The sequence below is a fragment of the Pinus tabuliformis genome, chromosome X (assembly GCF_031772625.1).
Source record: "Pinus tabuliformis cultivar Carrire ecotype Pingquan chromosome X, CPIR1, whole genome shotgun sequence".
Classification (NCBI taxonomy): domain Eukaryota; kingdom Viridiplantae; phylum Streptophyta; class Pinopsida; order Pinales; family Pinaceae; genus Pinus; species Pinus tabuliformis.
In genome coordinates, this window is record NC_142308.1 from 958,203,030 (window position 1) to 958,225,969 (window position 22,940).

General features: G+C 36.8%; 1 protein-coding gene across 1 annotated transcript in view; it reads left to right on the forward strand.

The window, feature by feature from the left end:
- Window positions 1-22,940, forward strand: part of LOC149142889 (uncharacterized) — a 94,428-nt gene that overhangs the window by 62,869 nt on the left and 8,619 nt on the right. The window contains exons 2-6 of the mRNA XM_089449475.1: window positions 1,400-1,448; window positions 1,549-1,651; window positions 1,730-1,825; window positions 2,036-2,110; window positions 2,242-2,311. Of these exons, the coding sequence (XP_089305601.1) occupies window positions 1,400-1,448; window positions 1,549-1,651; window positions 1,730-1,825; window positions 2,036-2,110; window positions 2,242-2,311 (393 nt within the window). The remainder of the gene's footprint in view (window positions 1-1,399; window positions 1,449-1,548; window positions 1,652-1,729; window positions 1,826-2,035; window positions 2,111-2,241; window positions 2,312-22,940) is intronic.

Here is a 22,940-nt window from a genome sequence, read left to right on the forward strand (position 1 = left end):
GATCTGATTAGAGACTGGGGGACTAAGAAGCCCTATTCTTGGTGGGCAAATCATGGGGCAACAAGCTTTCCTCTACAACAGTTGGCCATGAGGCTCCTCTCTCAAGTGACTTCATCCTCTTGTTGCAAGAGGAGTTGGAGCAAATATGGGAATTTGTGTAGTGTCAAGAAGAGCAATCCAGGGCAGAGACAATGGTGTATGTGCACACCAACCTTCGTCTTATTTACAGGCAAAGGGATGAGTGGTTGAAGGGAAAGACAAAGATGTGGGATGTCTTTCTTGATGATATGGGTCTGGATAACAGTGTTGAGTTGGCGTTGGCTAACTTGGATCTCAATGATCCAGTGCTAGAGCTTGTCGATTTGATGATGGTGATACTGTAGAGGGGTCATCCTCCACACCAGCAGATGCAAAGGAGGAGGATGCAACAGAGGAGAGCAGTGGTGACCATGATGATCAGGACAGATGCTGATTTTGATGATGACTATGAGGATTGATGACTCATGAGTCATGAGCTACCTACTGCCTTGAGGCTTGTATACTTGTACTTGTTTTGTATTTGCTATTTCTATTTGCCATTGGCATTGCACTACCTATGTAACACATTTTGATTATGATGACTTAATGAGAAAACTACAGTTGTCAGTATCTTTATTTTACTATCTTGTCTTTCTCCTATTGGATCATTGATGAATTGAATATGTATTATGATTTATCATTTATGTCACAATTGTATTTGTATGTACTATGCATAATGTTACTTTGTAAACAGTAAAACTTACATCTAGATGAAGATCTATGTTTGAAATCAATGAATTTGTATCATGAATGAAAATTTGTGTAAGAAATATCTAATTTTTAATATATATATATATATGTTTTAATAAAATAATATATAACGAATCCGAAGGTGTCCTATTCCGGGGGGTCAACGTGTTCATATCCGACACTCGAATCCCCGTATCCGTCGAATCCCGAATCCACGTGTCAGGTGACTTAGGTTATCTGTTAGTCCTTCCTGTATACACTTTACTCTGGTATTTTAATCTTCTGATCCATTAAGATCAATTTAATTTAAAGGTGAAAATATGAAATAACATATGATCAAGAAGGCAAAAGATATGTTATCAATTTCTTATTGTAGCTAAGCTAGATGTCTTTGGCTCCGTGATATATCATTGGTATTGTTTAGTAATGTAAATATCAATGCATTTCTTAAAAAAGAAAAATCTTAAGAAATAAATTTTGTAAATGTAAAAAATCTTGTCTTGTATAAAATATATTTTTCTTTGTCCATAATGTTTAGCAAGGGTGGAACTCCCTGATACACTGAAATTGATCTTGTCATTTCCTTTTGTGGTTCATGATTGTTCTTATGTTGGATGGCTTTCACTGACAGGTGAATGCAGCCAATAAAAGGTTACATGGAGGTGGTGGGGTGGACGGAGGTATCCCATTTGAAGTCTCTGCTAGAATAGTAAATAGAGTGTTGATGCTGTAAAATGAGTCCTCTAATGTGATAACGATTTTGAATTTTCACTTCTCCAGCTATTCACAGGGCTGCTGGACCTGATCTTTTGAAAGCATGCAGACAGTTCCCAAAGGTTAGTGGAGGGATTCGATGTCCAGTGGGAAGTGCAAGGATTACAAGGTGATTTTACTGTTTAATTACTGGCAGTGTTAATACATTTGAGGTGACTTTTGTACTAAAATCAGCATTCATTTACAGAGGTTTCGATCTGCCAGTATCGCGTATCATTCATACAGTTGGGCCTGTTTATGACATGGAGGAAGACCCAGGAAGTAAACTTTCAGATGCATACAGGTATCCTTTCTTGTGAACGATGCATAATATTAATATTTAACATACTACCTGGCAGTGGCCTGAAATTGGATGGACATCAGTTATTTTGCAGTTTCCTTTTACACTGTTATTTATATCTGGCCTGTGATTGTTGATGCTTAATATTGCTACATACTTATAAGTTATGTGACATTATATAGGTTCTTAAGATAATCTATTTGACTGAGGCAGGAGTTCTCTTAATCTCACAAGGGAAAATGAAGTCAAGTACATTGCTTTTCCTGCTATATCTTGTGGCATATATGGGTCAGTTTACAGATTTGCTCTTTATTGTTTCCAATTATAATGGAAAATGTAGGATGCATTTTATCTTGGTTTGTCGTACTGGTGGTCTATTGGTGTGTATCAAAATTCCCTAAGAATATCTTTGAATGCAGATATCCATATGAAGAAGCAGCTGCAGTATCGTTGACTACTGTAAGAGACTGCACAAAAGATCTAAAAGAGGTTAGATCCTTTACATTATATGGAAAGTAGCATTTTTGTAATGAAAGACCTGTTGTAGTTGTGGGTTTTCTGGGTATACAACTACATTATTATGGAGATTCAAGTCAATGTTTTGAACTCTACCAGCGAAGTCCATCTTCAGGACCACAAATGATGCTTTGAGGAAGAGATTGAAAAGACACAAACCACTATTGATAATTTTTCACAAGAAGATAGTGTTAAAAAGAGCAGGCTGTCCCTAGCAATTTTAAGAAGTTTGATTAATATTGTTACCATTATATCATTTCTACTTTTCTTATAATTTATTAAGATTTTAATTAACATTATTACTATCTCTGTTGCACGAAACTCCTAAATTGTCCACATACCAGTACTGGATACCTGAAAAGCCTCCAAAACTTCTTGGGAATCCCCAAACACCCATGAGGGGTGTGGGACCCATGGGAAGTCTAAAGAACCCTAATCTATGGAAAATGAAGACAAATTATCCTCTAATTTTGTTTCTAAAACTACCTACAAATTAACCTATCATTCTTATTTTATTGCAAGATAATGTGATATTTAAAATATGTATATATATACACACCACATTTCCCTCGGTGAACCTATTTGCCGTGGAAGGGGGAGTGAGGTGGTGCATGTTTCCAGGTATTCCCATTTCTGAAACTAGTGCTCGTTTCCATGTTTCATGCAACTTAGATTACTACACATTTAAGAATTTTACTTATAATCAATTATTACTACTATTTTTTCCTTGAAAAAATTGTGTCTTATTATTTATAAAATAACAAGCTTACATTGTGTATATGCTTTCTAACAGCTTCCATACCCAAAAAACCAACAAAGCCCTGAAGTTTGAACCCATTAATCTAGGAGCCTATCAGATCCAAGGCATGCAAACACTCATCATTATTCTTTACCACGATAACTCTAATAATGAATTAATTTAATTCCAGTTTTAAAAACTATTAGAACAAATTAAAAATATAACCATACTGTTATCTGGTGACATCATAAAACATAACAGTCCATGGTAACTATTCCAAACTACAGGTCTTGACTCTCCGGGGACAACACTCAATGGAAAAAAGTAAAATTCTACTTCAATCAAGTGCACAGCCTTTAAGCTTAAGGTTGAGTGATTCACATCACTATCATCTGGCTACCTAATTGACCAGTTTCTTGTCTGAACTCCATAAATCATACCTCTGATTCCATCAGCAAACCTTCTTTCGACAGTTTCTATGCCACTGTATTTAGTTCCCTGTATGAATGTTGATATGTGATATTTGTAGAGATCAATTCCAGATTTTTATATGTTCGAAGATTGGGAGCAGGAACAAGTTCTCCATCCTCGATTGATACTTAATCCAGTTAACTATCAGAGCTGAATCCCCAAATACTTGTAAATTTGAACCTTTTTGTCAGCAGCTAAATTCAACAATATTTTCAAAGCCATCAGTTCAGCAAAGTTATTTGTGCCACTCCTTGATCCTGAATTAAAGATAATATAATGGGAATCATTCAAACCGAGGTTTTAAACACTGGCTGGGTCCAAATCAGAATTGGTCAAACCAGCCGGTTGGATAGGACTAGGGATCGACCCAGTCAACGCAGACCAGTGGACCAGTTTGTACCAGTGTTATTGGAACTGGACAGAAACTTGTGGAACCAGCCGGTCTGACCAGTTTTGGGGTCAAACTGGTCTGGTTCAAGGTTTGGAACCGGAAATGGCCGGTTTGGTTTTGAGCTAGCCTTTTTTCACTGAACCAGCTGCTTTTGTACAATTTGGCCAAATATATTCCTATTGCAATTTAAAAAAGAAGAAGAATTTTTGAGTGGAGCAGCCTAATGCCTATGGCCCTAGTATTGCTATGCAATTCATGGAAATGCTAAATTCTTAAAGTAAAAGGATGAAATGAATTATTCAAATTTTTAACGTTACCATGAAATGACTTAGGATGTTTGAGAGTTATTCCAACGTCATTGGATTTCATATGGAGAAAGTAGAATTTTAGATCTCACTCAAAATCTAGCAGTTTCAGGATTAGGGGGATTTTAACATTTCCACTGGATTTTGTCATGTATGAGGGTATGGAACTAGTATTTAATCAAGAGCACAAAGCCCTCTATGTACCTTGATGTTAGTGGCATTGGTTGTTAAACTCCTCTATCATGACCCTATTAAAAATGGTACCCATCCCTAAAAATCTTAACTTGACATGCTACATCTTTTCTATCTTATTTTAATGCTTAGAGAGTGATATTGATGATGAAGATCCCAATATAGGCGATGATTTTGATGTTATGTAGGTATTTGTTGTAGGCTTGTAACATGGTTTTTTTTTGGAGAGTAGAGGCCATCTAGAGCTTGTTTGTTGATGTATGTTTGGTGGATTGCCCTCAATGTTATTTTGGTTTTGTGCATCCTTACATGCCATATAAATGAGAACTTATTCTTATTTGTGTATATATGGTTTGAATTCATATGGATGCATGCAGATATATATGTTTTTCTTTAAAATTTGAATTTTTTATGTGTTTTTGGTTGACTGTTGTTTTGGTTTGGTTTTTTTACCAGTTCCTGTTCGGTTTCGACTGGTTCTCAGTTTATAGAGGGTTTTTTGGTTCAATCTGTTAGAAAATCAGAAAGGCAGAAATAATTTCTTATACTTGATAATTACTTGTGATGTTCTTGATTTCTTATTAGATTCCTTTATATCTTCTTTCTTTTAGTTCATCAAGCAATTACCAAAGCAATAGCACATAGATCAGTGGGCACCAGTATAGGCTCACAGTGAGGGAAAAACCCCTCTCTAGGGGAAAACCCAGTCAATAATTCTTCCTTCAATAATTTTCCTGAGATATTCCAAGACGCTAGACCTTGGCATAAACTTTCCTCCACACCAAGTCAACCTTCTTCTTCCTTTGCATATGATCCTACTTGACCTGGCAGCAGTAGCAACACTTTCTTCGACCCAACAACTTCGACCTTGCCCTAGAGACTTCGATCTTCACTGAAAGATTTCGATCCTCACTTAGAAACTTCGATCTTGGCCCAATACAACTTCTTGAGGTAGCAACATCCAACAACAACAACTTCGACCTATGGCAACAACAACATGCAACAACTGGCCACGAAATCATCTAGAGAACTCCGATCATCCAAACCAGGGCACGAGAGAGAGAGATAGATGCACCAAAGTTTTGATTTTCCTTCCTTCCTTATCTTAGGCCAAACTCACACTCCTTGTTCCTTCTTTCCTCTACTTCGCACTTTTTCCCAGCTTCAAGAGATATCGAACTAGCTTGTTGTGAGAGTGTGCTTCAAATGGAATTTGAACTGCTTCATTTATAATCCTTTTGATGAGGTCAAATAGCCTTCTTTGAGGCCGACTTGATGATCTTAAGGCCGACTTGGTGTGGAGGCAACGTAATTCATATTTGACTGAATACTTAACATTTTTACATGATTCAAAGGCCTAAGAAGGGTCTCTTTAAAAGTACAATGACTATTAACTCAGAATAAATCCTAGAAGTCCTCAATGGGGACTTTGACCTAAAACATAATGACCCAAGCATGAAACCCATGCTTTAATAAGTCATAATAATAATAATGAAAATTCTTTTCTTTATTCATTTGACAAGTACATTATATGATGACTCAAATATATTTAATGAAGACCGAACCTAGTTACATTTTCCAACACTCCCTCTTAACTAGGGAAGTATTCATTATATACAAGTACAAGGAAGATCTCAACTATATGAACCATGAAGAAATTTTAGGCACTGCAATGCCATGGACTAGATTCCTGACCAATGCAATCTATCCAGGTGGGACTAAGATGGACTCAAGCTTCCAACCTCTATAGGTACTGCTGACCACTACTTGTCAACGACCCATAGCAGTACACCCCCTTTTTACGCAAAAGGGATAGCGCTTGATCGATGTGTCTATGCCGTTCAACTATCGTCATCAATCTGATTTCCAAGATGTTATAATGTAAACCCATTCTGCATGTATATGATGTAAATAATCTCAACAGATCCGCGTCGTGTATGTAATGGCCTAGGTAAACCTACTTTTCTAGTGACGATCTACATTATGGGAGGTTCTTGTCTCATTGATCCATTCTCAGATGGTCGACAAAGGTTTCCTTCAACTTTACCCCACAGCCGAAATGGATTTTGTCACTGGGATCTTAGGCGAGTCCTAGGGTTCTAGATCGAGTCTATGTAAAAGTGATTTGAGAATAATCTTAACTATTTGGTTAGGCTATTTTATTACAAATTGCTCGGTTTACTGGATTATATTTGTGTCGCAGAAATGGGTAGTTTGTGAGGGTCTATTACAAATGGATTTTCCCCCTTGTGATGTAAAAAATATGAAAATCATAATGTAAAGTGTCTTGAGGGTTGAAAAAATAATTTATCCCCTATTTTCTGGCCAAAAATTAATTAAAATCCTAGGCTAGAAATTTAATTCATTTTAGGTCCTAGGTAAATTTAAATTCTCTAAAGGCAAAATTCGTCGGTCCTTAAAAAAATAAATTTTAAGAGGCCCAGGGACTAAGGTAAATTAATTATTTTGATAAATTTTAAACTTTTGATCCTAGGGGTTAAGTCAAAGTCAAAATTTTGGGGAAATTAACTCAAAAAATAAAATTTTGAGTTGATTAAAATGCATTTAATTGAAAAATTCGAATTTCCCCAAATATTTAAATATTTCGACGGATGAGATTAAAAGGAATTTTAATCTTTATCAACGGTCAAGATTATTTTGACGAGGATCACTCGAACTAGCTGTTGGAGATTTATCTTTAAATAGGAAGTCATTATTCAGTCAATTCATTTGACCTTTGAGTCGTGTGCTTAGCAAGAAGCTCTTGTGTAATCTTTTTTTGGATAATAAAGAAAGACTTTGGGGTTAAATTTCGCTAGTGTTACTCTTTATGGAAATACTATAAGACATGTTGTTTTCATGCATAATTTTTTTTTAGCCATTGATGATAGCTTCTGAAGAGTGATTTGAGTACAAGTATCTTGCTCAGTCGCTGGGGTTTGAGTGACAATTTAAATTTTGACTGTAATAGTAAGTATCTCTATTTATCTGAATTTTATTATCATTTTCTCGTTCTATTTTAATGGCTGGATTGAGTTTTGCAGGAAAATCTTGATTTTTAGATCCTCGGGTGTTAGGGGAAGTTTTCAGTTGGACAAGCCAACTCCTGATTCGTGTTTTCAAAGGAGCCCAGTAAAATCAATCTCGGAGTTATCATAAGAATTTTTTTTTGGTGATGCATGAAGGGTTTTTAGTTAGCACCTCCTTAAAATTTAAAAAATCTAATTTTTATGTGGGAAATTGATAGATCTCACTGTTGAGAGCCTTATATTATCAGATATGGGAGCGGAGTTGGACTCATACTCCTCAGATCTGATAGATCTACCATTCTTGCGCATAGATCTGTAATTTAATTTTGGTTTTCTGACTTGGGTTTTAGTTTTTTTTACCATTGTATATATAATGTTTGGGTGTTTCTTGTTGTCTTGCAGCTACAGATCTGAGGAGGAAACTTTTGTAGAGTCCAGATCTAGGCCCTGGAGGGTAAGATCTGGATCTCTGGGGGTTTATCAAAGTAATTTTCCAGGGATATTATTCAATTTTGTTACAGTCCAAGGGTTTAATTTTTTTTTAGATCTGGAAACTTTCATGAGGGTTTCAAGGCTAAATCTGAAGCATAGAAAATATATTGACATGGAATTCGATTTTCTGGGTTTATTTTGGGTTTCTTGAGGCTATTGTTGGCTGCTTGGAAATGCTCCTCGGGTTCTTTTATTTCTTCTTATTGCAAAAGTTTCGAAATTTGTTTAGGGAAGGCCCACAACCTTTTTGCTGCTGCTTGCATTCTCCATTAACCTGCATTCTCATTAACCCTCGCTGCTGCAACCATCCGTTTTTCTCTGCTGCGTTCTCCCAAGCTCCCTCTTCCACTTAATGCAAATCCTCTCCACCAGCGGATCCCATCACCTCTCCTCTCTGCGGTTTCTCCTTTCTCATTGCTCCTCCACTGAGCTGTTAGCTGTCATTGCTGCCCTATCCATTGAGCTGTAAACCCTCCATTTGCCAAACGGTACCTTTTGCTTTGCTCTTTTCCCTCACTGTCTGTCCACATCCGTCTTCCCTTCTCTGCGTGTATCCTCTTCCTTCCTGCCGTCGTCATTTCCTTTCCGCATCTCCATACTTGCCTTTTGTGCGTTCTGTTGTCTCCTTCCAACTCTCCACGTGAGCTCCTTCTCTACGGTTCTTTTTTCCTACAATTTCCTCATCAATGACTGCCTCATCTCCCTCCTTCGCTTTGCTGTTATCATCGTCCAACTCCCCATTTCCATCGAACTCGCCTCCATAGACTCCCTCTTTGCTGCTGCTCCATCTCCATTACCTCTCCGCTACCTGACCTGCATTCACAAAAAACATTCGATTTTTATTTTTATGTATGCGTTAGGTTAGGTTAGGTCTTATTTTTATTTAGTTTAGTTAGTTCATTTTTCATTTCATTTGTATATTCGTTTGGGGTTAGGGTTAATATTTTTCATTTGAGATTCAATTCTGATTTTGATTTGTTTTTATTTTTTTGTTTTGTTTTGATTTCATTTTTTTTTGTTTTTACTTTGATTTTGATTTTCTTTTATTTCCCTTTACATTTTTTATGATTTTGATTTACATTTAAAAAACATTAAAAAACATAAAAATTTCTAAAATTTATTTAAAAAAAAATCTAAAGTTTAAAAAATCTTCATTTTTGTGACTTGAAATTTCTAAAGAATTAAATTAAAAGAGGATTTGCGCTAGTACATTAAAATTTTTGATGTGGCCCATGGCCCATTAAATTTCGATTTATTAACTCTTTTAATTTACTTTTGTCACATTAAAAATTTAGTCTCATGATTTTACCACATTAAATTAATTTCCTAAGAAACAATTAAAATTCTAATTTAAAGTTCCTTGGTGTCTTTTGTGTTAAGTATAAGATTTTAAATTTTGTGGTAATATTTCTCTATTGTCAAGTGCGATTAATGTTTTAAAAATTATATTGGCGATAGGAAAAAGATAATTAATTATAGATCTGGGTTATTGAAGAAAATCATTTTTAATCTGTAATCATTGTTTAGCATTTAATTTTCATAAGTCTTCATGGAATTTAATTACTAGATATATTGCAGTTTTGAGCATTCACACTTAATTGTTCATGATCGTCATTGTTTAGCATTTAATTTTCATAAGTCTTCATGGAATTTAATTACTAGATATATTGCAGTTTTGAGCATTCACACTTAATTGTTCATGATCGTCGCTTTGCCACATATATAAATTACTTGGGATATCTTGTTTCTGTTCAGTCTATGGTGAATCATTTCTATCCTGTGGTTGTGTCTTGTGTTTAATCTATTCATCTCAGTTAACTAGGACTCATTTACATTCGTCAAGTTGTCCATCTTTAAGCCTCCTCGAGCTTGTGTTTCACAGGCTATTCTCATTCATTCACCTTAGGGACTACCCCTTTTGACTTGTCTAGGAGAGAGTCTAAACAGAATGAGTAAGGATTAGAGTGACAACCTTACTCTGAGCATTGTCGCGGTGCCTAAACACTTTGTGCGAGAACATGTATCAACTGGCTTACTTGCTAACCATCAACCTAGAGATCCGAGTGTGTGTCAAAGCTCAATGACCAACACCGCCTTTCCAACTTTGGAACCTAGACATCAACACAAAGTGCCGGCCAGATGTCCTCCCAAGCAATGCTTCACTCACATAGCGTCTCCCTGATCCAACAGATCGAGGACAACAAATCTCTCCCGATCAAATTGATCGCTAACCAGCTTGCTATCCAAACCTTCGAGAGATTTACACAACCCCAGTCAATAATATATTTTCACATATTCATAAATAAACACACACCTTCGGGGTTTTCTTGATGTTGCTTCTCAACACAGTAGGGCTATCAATCGAATCTTTCCTTTTTTCAAATTCACATACAACAACATATCTTTTAGAATTCATTCTTCGATCAAAACTAGGCTCTCCCTTTCAACTAGGGAGATTTTCTCTATCCAGGCTCCCTCTTAACTCAGGGAGATCAACTTCTTCTTTTCGACAACAAAGAATCTTTCTTGGCTTCCATTCATCTCATCAATGTTATCATTACCATCACCATTCATATCATGCTTATGACATCATCCTTTCTTTCGATCATCCTCACCACCTTGAAGATTGTGTACCTGCATAACTTAGATAACAAGTGCAACCAAAACTATAGAAGCATGAAGTTAGCCATATCAAAATCTTAAAATAACAGAAGCATTTTACAAACATAATCAGCAAGAGATTATATAGTTTCAATGACATGACACAATATTTCATATAGCAAACCCTAGAGACAAATCAGATTAATACATCCAACAACTTTCAAATTTCATATGTTAGACTTCCTACTAGGATTTCATACAAACCTTAGATATCATATATAAGCTTTTTAAGAACCAATTACAACTTCAATCATTATAGTTTCAATCAACAAATTACTAGCATTCACGAGGGTTAGCTACAAACCCTAGATTTTCTCATTTCAGCATCATCTTAGAATATCAAGCTTAGACAAGGACATATATTAATTCCTAAGACTTATGACCATTAATAATTAGGTCAACACATATATCTAGGAATTCATCATCATGCATAGGAATATCATATGATAAGCAACATGTTAGACATATATCGACCTAGACCAAGCTAGGGTTTTAACTACAGGGATACATATATAAACCTAGGGTTTCATTCCTAGGACTGTAAATACCTAACAAGGAAATTTCTTATAGGCCTAACCAAACCCTAAAGATCCAGGGTTTCATAACTTAGCAAGGCAACTCCTACAATATCAAAAGTTCAAAAGTTCAGGATTTTAGACAACATCATTTCAACCCTAATAAGTTAGGTTTTCATGATCATGACATTATCAACAAAACTTCAAATAACATTTCTCAATGACATTAATATGTGCATACCCTTTGGTTAGGGTTTTCTAGAGAACCTGTATAGGGTTCTATAAGATCAATTAAGGAGGAAGTAGATTTATCAAGTGATGAATCACCCAAAACAAGAATCAATAAGATTCAATATAGTTAGACATAACAATGTTAGTAATAGATTGTCAAATGAATGAACATTTATAAATAAATCAATGTTTTTGTAGTTTTGAGGCATACCTTTGTTTCTTGACAAACCTTGTCTTGGGAGACCTTCTTCCATGCTCCTTGAGGATATAGCAGATGTTTTCCTAATCAAGACAATAAAGGGAGAATAGTGATTAGTATTAATATAATCAAAACTTAAATAAGTATATGAAAACAAAAATTGAAAGGAAATGAGATACTTATCTTTGGGAGATGTTGGGGGCTCTCTCCAAAGCTTGAGGGATACCTATAAACTTATAAAAAGAAACGAAAAATGTCTTTTCCAAAAATATGTTAAAACTTATAAATTCTAAACATCAAAAATACAAAATAGAATATTTAAGACTAGAAGCAAAGGACTTAGTAGTATAAGTCCCTTATATCAAATTCTTCAGGTTTGGCTTTCTTTGGGTCTTCTTCTTCAACAACATTGGCTTGGTCTCCTTCTCTTTTCTTGTTTCTTGGATTGTCGGGACAATCACTCCTGTAGTGGTCCTTCTTATGACATTAATAGCATTCTACTTTGGACATGTCAACCTTCCTCTTTGTTCCTTTCTTGAAGTTTCCTCTGTGTTGAGTAGCATAAGCATTTGATACTCCTTCAGGGTTGGAAACTAATGAAATTCTTAACTCTTCTTGACTGCAAGTGGTCCATAGTTCTTCAAATATGGGAGCTTCCTTCCAACTATTGAGTCCTATAGCGAATGCACCCCAAGTAGGTGGCAATCCTAGTATAGCAGTGATCACAAGTTCTTTGTTTGGAACAATTTCATCTATGGCCAAAAGGTCATCTCTGATTCTTGCTATCTTCACAAAAGAGGCCACTGTATCTTTTTTAGTCATCTTTGTGGCCTTTAGTTAATTCTTCAGGCTTGCTACTTGACCAATGTTCTTAATAGTGAATAAATTTGACAAGGCCTCATACATTTCTTGAGCATGGTCAATGTTGGCTATGAATGGGACAAGATTGTCCTTTATTCCTTCTACCATTAGGTTCATGGCCACTAATTCCAAATCTCTGAACTTTGCTTTATCAGCATCACTGGAGTCTTCTGTAGGCTTCTTTACTTTTCCTTTCACCAAGTCTAGTACCTTGTTCTTTTCAAGGATGAGGTCAATCCTCTTCTTCCAAGATCTGTAGTTTGAGGCTCCTTCAAGTTTATTCTCTCCCTTGATTATGTTAGACATCTTTCTTGAATATAATAGACTTCTTCTTTATAATAATTGTTTTGAATGATTCCTTAATCAAGTGATTGAGACTGCCTTTAGCTTCTTTCTTTACCAAAGCTCTGAAACCATGTTAGAAAATTAGAAAGGCAGAAAGAATTTCTTATACTTGATAATTACTTGTGATGTTCTTGATTTCTTATTAGATTCCTTTTATATCTGCTTTCTTTTAGTTCATCAAGCAATTACTAAAGCAATAGCACATAAATCAATGGACACCAGATATAGGCTCACAACTAGGGAAAAACCCCTCTCGGGGAAACCCCTCTAGGGGAAAACCTAGTCAGTAATTCTTCCTTCAATAGTTTTCCTGAGATATTCCAAGACACTAGACCTTGACACACACTTTCCACCACACCAAGTCAGCCTTCTTCTTCCTTTGCAAATGATCCTAATTGACCTCGTACCAGCAACAGCAGTAACAACACTTTCTTCGACCTAGCAACTTCGACCTTGCCCTAGAGACTTCAATCTTCACTGAAAGACTTCGATCTTGGGCCAATACAACTTCTGAGGTAGCAACATCCAACAACAACAACTTCGATCTATGGCAGCAACAACACGCAACAACTAGCTATGACATCAAGTAGAGAATTTCGATCTTCCAAACCAGGGCACGAGAGAGAGAGAGATAGATCCACCAAAGTTTCAATTTTCCTTCCTTCCTTCTCTTAGACCAAACTCGTGCTCCTTTTTCCTTCTTTCCTCTAGTTCACACATTTTCCCATCTTCAAGAGATATCGAACTAGCCTGTTGTGAGAGTGTGCTTCAAATGGAATTCGCACTGCTTCATTTATAGTCCTTTGTGAGGCCAAATAGCCTTCTTTGAGGCCGAATTGATCATCTTAAGGCAGACTTGGTGTGGAGGCAACACAATTCATATTTGACTCAATACTTAACCTTTTTACATGATTCAAAAGCCCAAGAAGGGTTTCTTTAAAAGAATAATGACTCTATTAACTCAGAATAAATCCTAGAAGTCCTCAATGGGGACTTTGACCTAAAACATGATGACCCAAGCATGAAATCCATGTTTAAATAAGTCATAATAATAATAATAAAAATTCTTTTCTTTATTCTTTTGACAAGTACATTATATGATGACTCAAAGATATTTAATGAAGACCGAACCTAGTTACATGTTCCAACACAATCACCAGTTTGGTTTCAATAACATTGGTTTGTATTGGCTGGTCCCGTCATGAATCAGCCGAGTGGGTCATGGAATCCACACGTGCGGATTTGAGAGGGATTTTAAACTTTTTTTATTATTAAAAAGGGTAAAATCCCCACCCCCCCCCCAAAACTCTAACACTTTGCTATAAAGGGAACCCTCCCCCTCCTATTTGCCTCGCACCTCTCATTGTGTGCTTCCCAAGTTCTGCAACAACATTGAGTTTTTCAGCTGTAGTCTAGCAGCAACAAGTTTGGAATTGGTTTGGCATCTTGGAGATGATTTGGAGTTAGAGCTGTCCAATGGAGTTGGCAATTTTGGGAGGAGGCTACCAACCATCTTTTCACTGCTAGGTATGTTTTCCCTCTTCTGAAATTGCAAATCTGAGTGCTGTCCCTGTCTTTCTATTTTTTTTTCAAGTTAAAATCAACCCATCTTTGTTCCTAAATCTGCCCCTCATTGTTCTTAAACTTAAGATATGGGTTGCATTCTAATTTTTTGCATGTTTTTTCCTTCAATTTGCAGATTTCTTTCTATTTAAATTCCAACATCCATGGCCCCAAGAGTCAAAGATGCTGCATGGACTGTTGTAATGATATTGATAACCAAATGGTTTGCAAATATTGCAAGCACTCAATCAGGTGGGGGTGGGAGTTGGGTATTCATAGGTTGAAACAACACTTGGTTCTTGTTAGAGGCCAAGTAACCCAATGTGCTGCACCAAAGGAAGTGATAGGGAAAATTAGAGTAGAAATGCTTAAATACTTTGAGAATTTTGAGGAGGAGAAGACTAGGGAAAAGACAATAAAAGAAGACGTTGCAAGGAAGAGGCAAATTTTACTTATTAGAGCAAGTGTCAATGGTGATTTTGAACATAAAGACTCTTTCTCTATCCCTTCCACCAATGTCCATGACCCCTTGCGTTATGTTCCTCCCCCTCCCGAGTCTCATAATCAACCTAAAAGGAACATTAAGAACTATTTCACACCTTCCTCCAACTCTGCCTTTGCTAGTGCCTCTCAACCAAGTCTAACTCAAAACCCACTTTGATACCTGTTGGAAGAAGTAATGCAAAGAAGTTGCTTTTGAATACATTCCCAGATGGTGGTATGATGTAGATATCCTCGTCAATGTCGCTTGCTTACCTACATACCAGGGTATGTGAGAATATGTTATTGTTGCAGGAAAGGGATTCAAAGGCCCTAGTATGCATGACTTGAGGGGAACTCTTTTCCAAAAAGAGATGATATCCATAGATGAATATTGAAGGAGTTTAGAACCATGGGCCGAAACAGGTTGTTCCATCACGTAAGATGGATGGATTGATGGAAAGAACCGTACTATAATAAATTTCCTTGTCTCTTACCCTCAAGGAACCATGTTTATGAAATTAGTTGATGCATTTGATAGGGTGAAAGATGCAAATCTGTTATTTGGATGAGATGGTTAGAACTTAGAATAGTGGGGGAGAAAAATGTTGTTCATGTCATCCTAGATAATGCTTCAAACTAGAGTCTAAATATATGACCCTATTTTGGACCCCATGTGCTGCGCATTGCATAGACCTCATGCTTGAGGACATAGGTAAAGTGGATAAGGTAAAGAACAATATAGAGCATGCCACGTGTACACAAACTATTTCTATGACCACTTATGGGTATTGATCCTATTACCTTTGTGAGTTGTGCGTTAAAATGGTGAAAGCTCCAAACCACGCCACATAATCCGACTAGAAACTGGGTAGGTCACCCACTGTCACCTCAACAACCTACCTTGCCTCTTTAGGCAAGCTCTCCTCCGACTTCGAGGGGGGCTCCCCTACAGATCACTAGGGTTTAGACAATATGAAGCAAGGTGATATCACAAATAACCCTAGGGATTGAAATGGTTTTTTGAAATAGGATAGGGAATAAGGGCGATGGAAGGATACGAAGACCAGTGCCAATATTCAAGGGGAATAGGCGGTGTCACAAACATAACCCCCTTTTTGTTAACTAGGGGAAAATCCAGTACAACTCTAGCGGAAAATCCAGTGCGACTCTTCACTAGTAAATCAAGATGAGATAATCCAAGACCCTACAAACCTAGACAAAGATTCCCTCCACCAAGTCAACTTCCATACGATAGCTTCCTTCCTCTAATCTTTCCAGAATCTCGACCTGTTCTTGCACTTTAGAAGTGTGTTTGTACCTTCGGCCCTATAGTTGCAATAGAGATAGAGATTTCGTCTTCCAAAAATTCTTTTCCTTCTTCGTTGTATTAGTCTTCTTTTAATTTTGCCAAAAAGACCTCCTTTCTACCTTTAGGATTCCATGATTGATGGCCAAATTTAAGATCTTCTTCTTGAATCGAATGCCTTCCAAATAGGCCAAGTACCTTTGCTATATATAGTGGTTGGAGTCTGTAATTTTGAGGCCGACATGATGAGATTGAGGCCAACTTGTTAAGTGAGGAAGCTAACTTGGTGGAGGGTAGATAAGACACATAAGAATTAATTTTTCTTTCTTGAAAATAGCCCAAGAAGGGTCTAGAATACATTGATTTAAACATTGATTCAATATAAAAATCCTAGAGCACTCAATCGGTGCTTTGAGCTAATGGCCATTGATCCAAGCATGAATCCCATGCTTTAATAAGTCATTTTTCTTTTATAATAAAAATTCCTTTTTCTTTCTTTTGACAATTACATTACATCACGACTCAAATACAATTATGAAGACTGACACTAGTTACATTCTTCAACACTCCCTCTTAACTAGGGAGGTATTCATAATTACATATATATAAAGGTACATGGAAGATCTCAAAATGATATGCTCTATGAAGAGTCACAACACATGTAGTGCTACAGATTAGATACCTGACTAGGGTACTCTAATCGGGTGGGACTAAGGTGAACTCAAGCTTTAGCCACTCTAGGTACCATCAGGCTTTTAAGCTCTATCACCAACCCAGGGATCTAGGTGCGTATCCAAGGTCAGAGCTCCATGACCAACGCCACCCTCCCTACTTTGAGATCTAGACATCAACACATAGGCCGGCCAAATGTCCTCCCAAGCATCTTGCCATAAGATGCTTCATCTCTCCTAATCAACTAAATCAGATATATCCACCAATCCAAACATGCTTCAAACGTTTAATCTTTTTATGGAGAGATCTTGCACAATCACAACCCCAATTAGTAATAAACTTTCAAATATATATATATACACACACAAGTGAACACAAACCTTCGGGGTTCTCAATCATTTTGATGCTACTTATAACATCATCAAATTATTCAAATACATTTTATCAGAAGTTTTACTCCATTTTTTCAGCAACACCAAATACAACCTTAGTACTTCTCAAGTCTTTTGTTTATAACTAAATGAATCACGAACATTCATATGTAGTACTTTCATTCATTCTTTCTTCAAGGTATTTACTATAACCGTCATAAAATGCTCTCCCTCTTAACTAGGGAGATATACCCTTTCTTCAAGCTCCCTCTCAACTTTAGGGAGATCAACAACTTCCTTCTTTTATAACATCAGAGAAACTTCAACTTTTCAAGGCATCAAGGTCATCTTGATCATCATCATTCTTAGAGCTTCCTATGTCATGCTCATCATCATCTTTAATTATGAGCATCTTCAACATATTGAAGCTTATGTACCTGCAAAACTTTAATAGCAAGTACAACCAAATATAAACATAGAGAAGCATGAAATTAACTATATTAAGACCTTGTTACTACAATGGAGGCATCAAAGCATTCAAACTTTAGACATCTTTTTACATACTAGACTTCAACTTCTTGCTAGGGTTTTGTTATAAACCCTAGACTCCATTTTTGAGACATAAAGCCTTGGATATCAATGATTCAATCAAATAACAATCCAATCATATACATCTAGGGTTTTAACAATATGCCTTTAGAATAACATGTCAGACTCTACTAGGGTTTGTTGCAAACCCTAGATTTGATCATCAGAGCTAAATCATATCAATAATTGAAAACAATATCATCATGTCCTAGAATATCAATCTCCACTAGGGTTTTGTTACAAACCCTAGATTTCACAAATTAAAACATTAAGATAACATACTTGCATATACTTATCTAGGATGCACTTACATATCAATATCTACTAGGTAAACCCAAGATCAATAGATTGAATAATTTTGACCAGGCCAGGATTTTGACCAAACAGATGGATATACACCTAGGGTTTCATTCCTAGGATCTTAATTCAGTTATTACAAGGGTTTTGTTCATAAGCCCTAATTCACCAATCCCTAATAATCTTAGGGTTTCACTATATAACAATAAGCCCTAAAGGACTATGACATTATCAAAACCCTAAACTTCAAAAGAATAGGATTTCGTCATATGCTCTAGACTTTAACAAACCCTAAGTAGACTAAGGTTTCAACATTATTATTGACATACCCTTAGCATTGAAAGGCTAGAGTTTCACCTATGTTGCCAGGAAACGTGGGTGCGGGGACGGGGACTGGGACGGGTACGGGGACGGGGACGGCATTTTTGGAAACAGGGTGCGTGGGTTCGTCGGGTAATATAATAATATTAAATTTTATAAATTAATAATTAATAATATATATGAAATTTGAATTTGTATATTTTTTCAACTTTAAACAAGAAAATTTTAATGATAATCATTTAAATGGGACAGATTTTGTCACACAGAGCTGACTGAGATCCACTAGCCAAGTTTCCTACAAACTCAGGAGTACGCTAAAAAATCCTAAAGTATTCTGAGTTCTCAAAGACTCAACATTTTAAACTTTATTTTATTGGGCTGCCTTGTGTGTTTGGTGGGACAGCAGTGAAATATATGCTGCCAGCAGCCATAATTTATACTTTAATGTAGCCACAAGCCTAAAAAAAACCCATAGAATTTATATGTTAATGACAAATGTAATGATTCAATTTTTCAAAAATTAAAATATATATACTATGAACTGTTTTTCCTGAACAAATTCTGAACCATTTAATTGGATTTTGTTGATCCATGGTGAAATTACATTGCAAGGGCAAGCAACACCATTGTTAGAGGGTAGATAATGAACTGGCTTGAATGTTGTGTAGATGATTGAGTTGAAAATTTGAAATACATTCTCACTGAACGGTTTATATTGTAAAGAATAGCACAGAGCTATATTCAATGTATGAATGCAATTATGTAATGCCATTCGTTAATGCAAAAAATGATGAAGATTTTCTGTGCTTTATTGATCTAATTGCAACTATTTCAGGTTAAAAGAACTGAAACGTATACTTCTCATATTATAGTATATAGTATAAAAAATTAAAAATTTTAACAAGTCTGGGCTGAGTAGAGGTAAGTTTGTGGCATTGTCATCTGTGTTTAGGGCTTCGGTTGGGTACAGGAGTTTGCATAGGGAGGCCGAGGTCTGTTCCTTAGTGAACAGTGAGCTATTTTGTGTAAACAGTGGCATGAATCAAGCCCTACAGCTCAGCGTTGACAACAACAAGGAGGAGGGACTATGCCGCAGCTGTAGGAGGCAAATTGAGTGTATAAAAGTGGACTGACAGTTGTGGCTCATGTTGCAGACAGTCCGAAACAGCAAGAAATTGTGACATTCATTCCGACAATCTGCTTAATGTAGTTGAGCCCCTGTGGGTGTTCACTGTTCAAATGTGTAATATAATGCACCTATATTTTTCACATGCGGGCCTTGTGAAACTTTTTCATGGAAAAATAAAATTGAAAACGAAAACTTGTAAATACCACTGCCGCTGAAGCTGCTCTATCCACTGCCGCTGAAGCTGCCCACTGCCGCCGGAAATGGTAAACGGGGACGGCTCAAGCCTCAACCAAATGGAAAAAACTTAAAAGCTAAATGAAATCAGTAATCACGTATCAGATATTTGCTTGTGTGCGTTCATAAAGAGTTAAAGTCTTAAAGACTTAGGGTTTTTTAAGTCTTTTACCTTTGTTATAAGTTATTTTTTAAATTTCAATAAAAAAAATTATTTGAAAATTAAATTTTTAATATAGTTTTTTTTATGAAGAACCCAAAGAACCCGTTAAAGGAAAAGAACCCAAATTTTTTCTTGAAGAACCCGGTTCTTCTGGGTTCGTCTGGGAAGAACCCGTACCCGAATCCAGTACTTGGGCGCGGGAACCCGGGACGGGTTCGAGAACCCCACCCCCGGGTGCGGGTACCCGTGCAACATAGAGTTTCACAGTGAACCCTAAAGGTTAGGGTTTCACAAAATGATAAGAGATAGTATAATGAGGGTAGATTCAATCTAATGATTAATCACCCTTAATAATAATTTCTATGATTCAAAACCCTAGACATAAAGATGTTAGTAATGTACTGCAAAATTTCAAAATACTTTAATGAAGAAGTTTTGCTGCAAATATTATAGTTTTAGACATACCTGGAGTTGCTCTTTTTACAAACTTTGTAGGGTTTCCTTTATTGAAGTGTTCCTTCTAAATTTAGACAAAATCTTTCATGCCTGCAATGTTCATAGGCAAGTACAATTGAGCAAAACATGCGATACTAAAAGCATAATGTTAATTTGCATCAATGGAGGATGGGATCTTAGGGTTTCTTGTTGAAAAATGCAACAAGAAATTCTCAATTTGATTTTGCCTTGATTAAATTGAGAAAATTTGAATTTCGAATTTCCACATCAACAGACAACTTGGATGCAGTTAACTTCTGTGACATGGCTTGTGTCATCCAGGTTACTTAGTAAATTCGAGTTGGAGGAGTTAGAGTTCAATTAAGCATGTGTGATTGCTAATTTGTAGAAATCAAGGTCAGTTATTTCAAGTTGTTTTCAGTTAAACTAGTTCCAACTGTTGGAAGAACTAGTGGAAGGTCAGTTGTGCAGTGAGACTTCAATCTAACTTACTGATCATCTTGTTAACTGAACAATTAACCTAAAATAGCTAGTGCATGCAAAGAATTCGAGTTCCTCAACTGTGGTGGAGATTCCAAGGCAGTGTAACATCAGTTGTAGACTAGTCTTGAGTGTACGGGTGTTGAATGTAGTCAGATGATCAACCTTGGGAATTGTACAATCCATTTGGGAGAAATTCCTAAATAATAGGGGGCCTATTTTCTCAAGGAATTGCGCAAGGAAATAAGGGCTCAAGTAGAGGCAGAAATTGACTAAGTCTGGGTCAGAGCTTCTCAGTGAGCAAAGAGATAGGTTATTCACTTGCAGGTTTTGCTCAGTTGAGCAAAGCAATTGTAATACATCTCTATTCATCAGATTAATGCAAGTAGGCAAAGGGGTTTTTAGTAGATTGCTTTCCCTTGGAAAAATATTGTGTGCATGTGTGTTATTTCTCATTGCATGTTTGTGAGTAATGTTTTAAATTGTGAATTGAATTCCATAAAGCAGTAGAGTAGGTTTGTGTCTTGTGAATTTGATTAAAATTTCATGAGCAATTGTAAATCTACACCATAATTTCTACATGGTATCAAAGCAGGATTCACATTAGAGTAGGAATTTCAAAGTTGTTTCTCAAGAGGTTCGAATTTGCAGTTTAGTGTAGCAGGATCTCATTAGAGTTGGAAGAATGGCCTTCAATGGACTGAGATTAGAGTATGCCTTGGAAGGCAACTCAAATTTCATTGCATGGAAGGATCGCATGGAGGCGGTGCTTGATGATAACGGATTGCTAGAATACATCAAGAGAGATGTTGCAAAACCAATGAAATCTGATGCCAAGAACCTAGCCCAATGGAAGAAAGATGTAGCCAAGGTGAGGAGAATAATCTTGGAGGGAGTGTGTGACCACATTGTCACAAATCTCCATGGGAAAGAAACTTCTTATGCAATGTGGTAGACACTAACAATCTATTCCAGAATAGCAGCGAGTCGCGACCATAGGAAACTGGAGTTCAAGGATAAACTTTGAAATATCAAGATGCAGAGGAATGACACTATTCAGTGGTATCTGAGCAGGTTCACACAATTTTGTGATGAGCTTGCAGGAGTTGGTGTTACTGTTTCAGATGATGACTTGGTAATCCTAGCCCTTCTAGGCCTTCCTAAGAGCTGGCATAACTACCAAGATTCAATGAACGGGAGGGAGAAACTATTGAATTGGGAAGGCTTATGGTCCGATTTGGTAACGGCAGGATATAAGGTAGAATACCAGAGATGGAACTTCATCCAAGGGCGAGGATGAAGAAAACTTTGCATTGGTTGGAAAGGGAAAGAAGGGAAAAGGGAAGAAATCTCAAACCAAACCAGAATCCAGCCAAGGGGGAAAGAAGAAAGATTTGTCCAAAATTAAATGCTTCAATTGTCATGAATTCGGGCACTATGCCACGAAGTGTCCACACAAAAAGTCAAGCAAGAAGACCTTAGGAGGAGCAACAGGTGAAGCCTTGGCTTCATAGTTTGAGCTTGACTTCACCCTTATCGCATGCATGGCTAGCACAATGATGGGAGTGTGTGGTACTTGGACTCTAGTGCTTTGTTCCACATGACAAGGTGTAGAGACTTTTTTAGTGACTTGGAGGAGAAAGATCTCCAGATGCACATCGAGCTAGCAAACGAAGGAAGGTACAACGTGACTGAGATTGTTACAGTCACCTTTTAGAGGGAGTCGGGCTCCCCTTTTAGACTCAAGGATGTCATGTTTGTTCCAGGCCTAAAGAAGAATCTCATCTCTGTTGCAGTTTTGGAAGATCATGGTTATGATGTGATCTTCAGCAAAGGGAAAGCATTCCTGAGACACATAGCCATTGGTTAGGTGAAGTAGATCGGGGTTCGTGTGAAGAATCTGTATAAGCTAGATGTGTAAGATTGTGCTGCAGTAAGCACTAAGGCGAAGAAAGTGCAAAGCCGCGATGTCGATGAACTTTGGCATAGAAGACTTGGCCATTTGCATCATGGCGCCTTGAAGATTATGTAACAAATAACCACTAGCCTCCCTAAAGGAGCACTTGAGCAATAGGATGTATGCAAAGGATGTACCTTAGGGATGTACA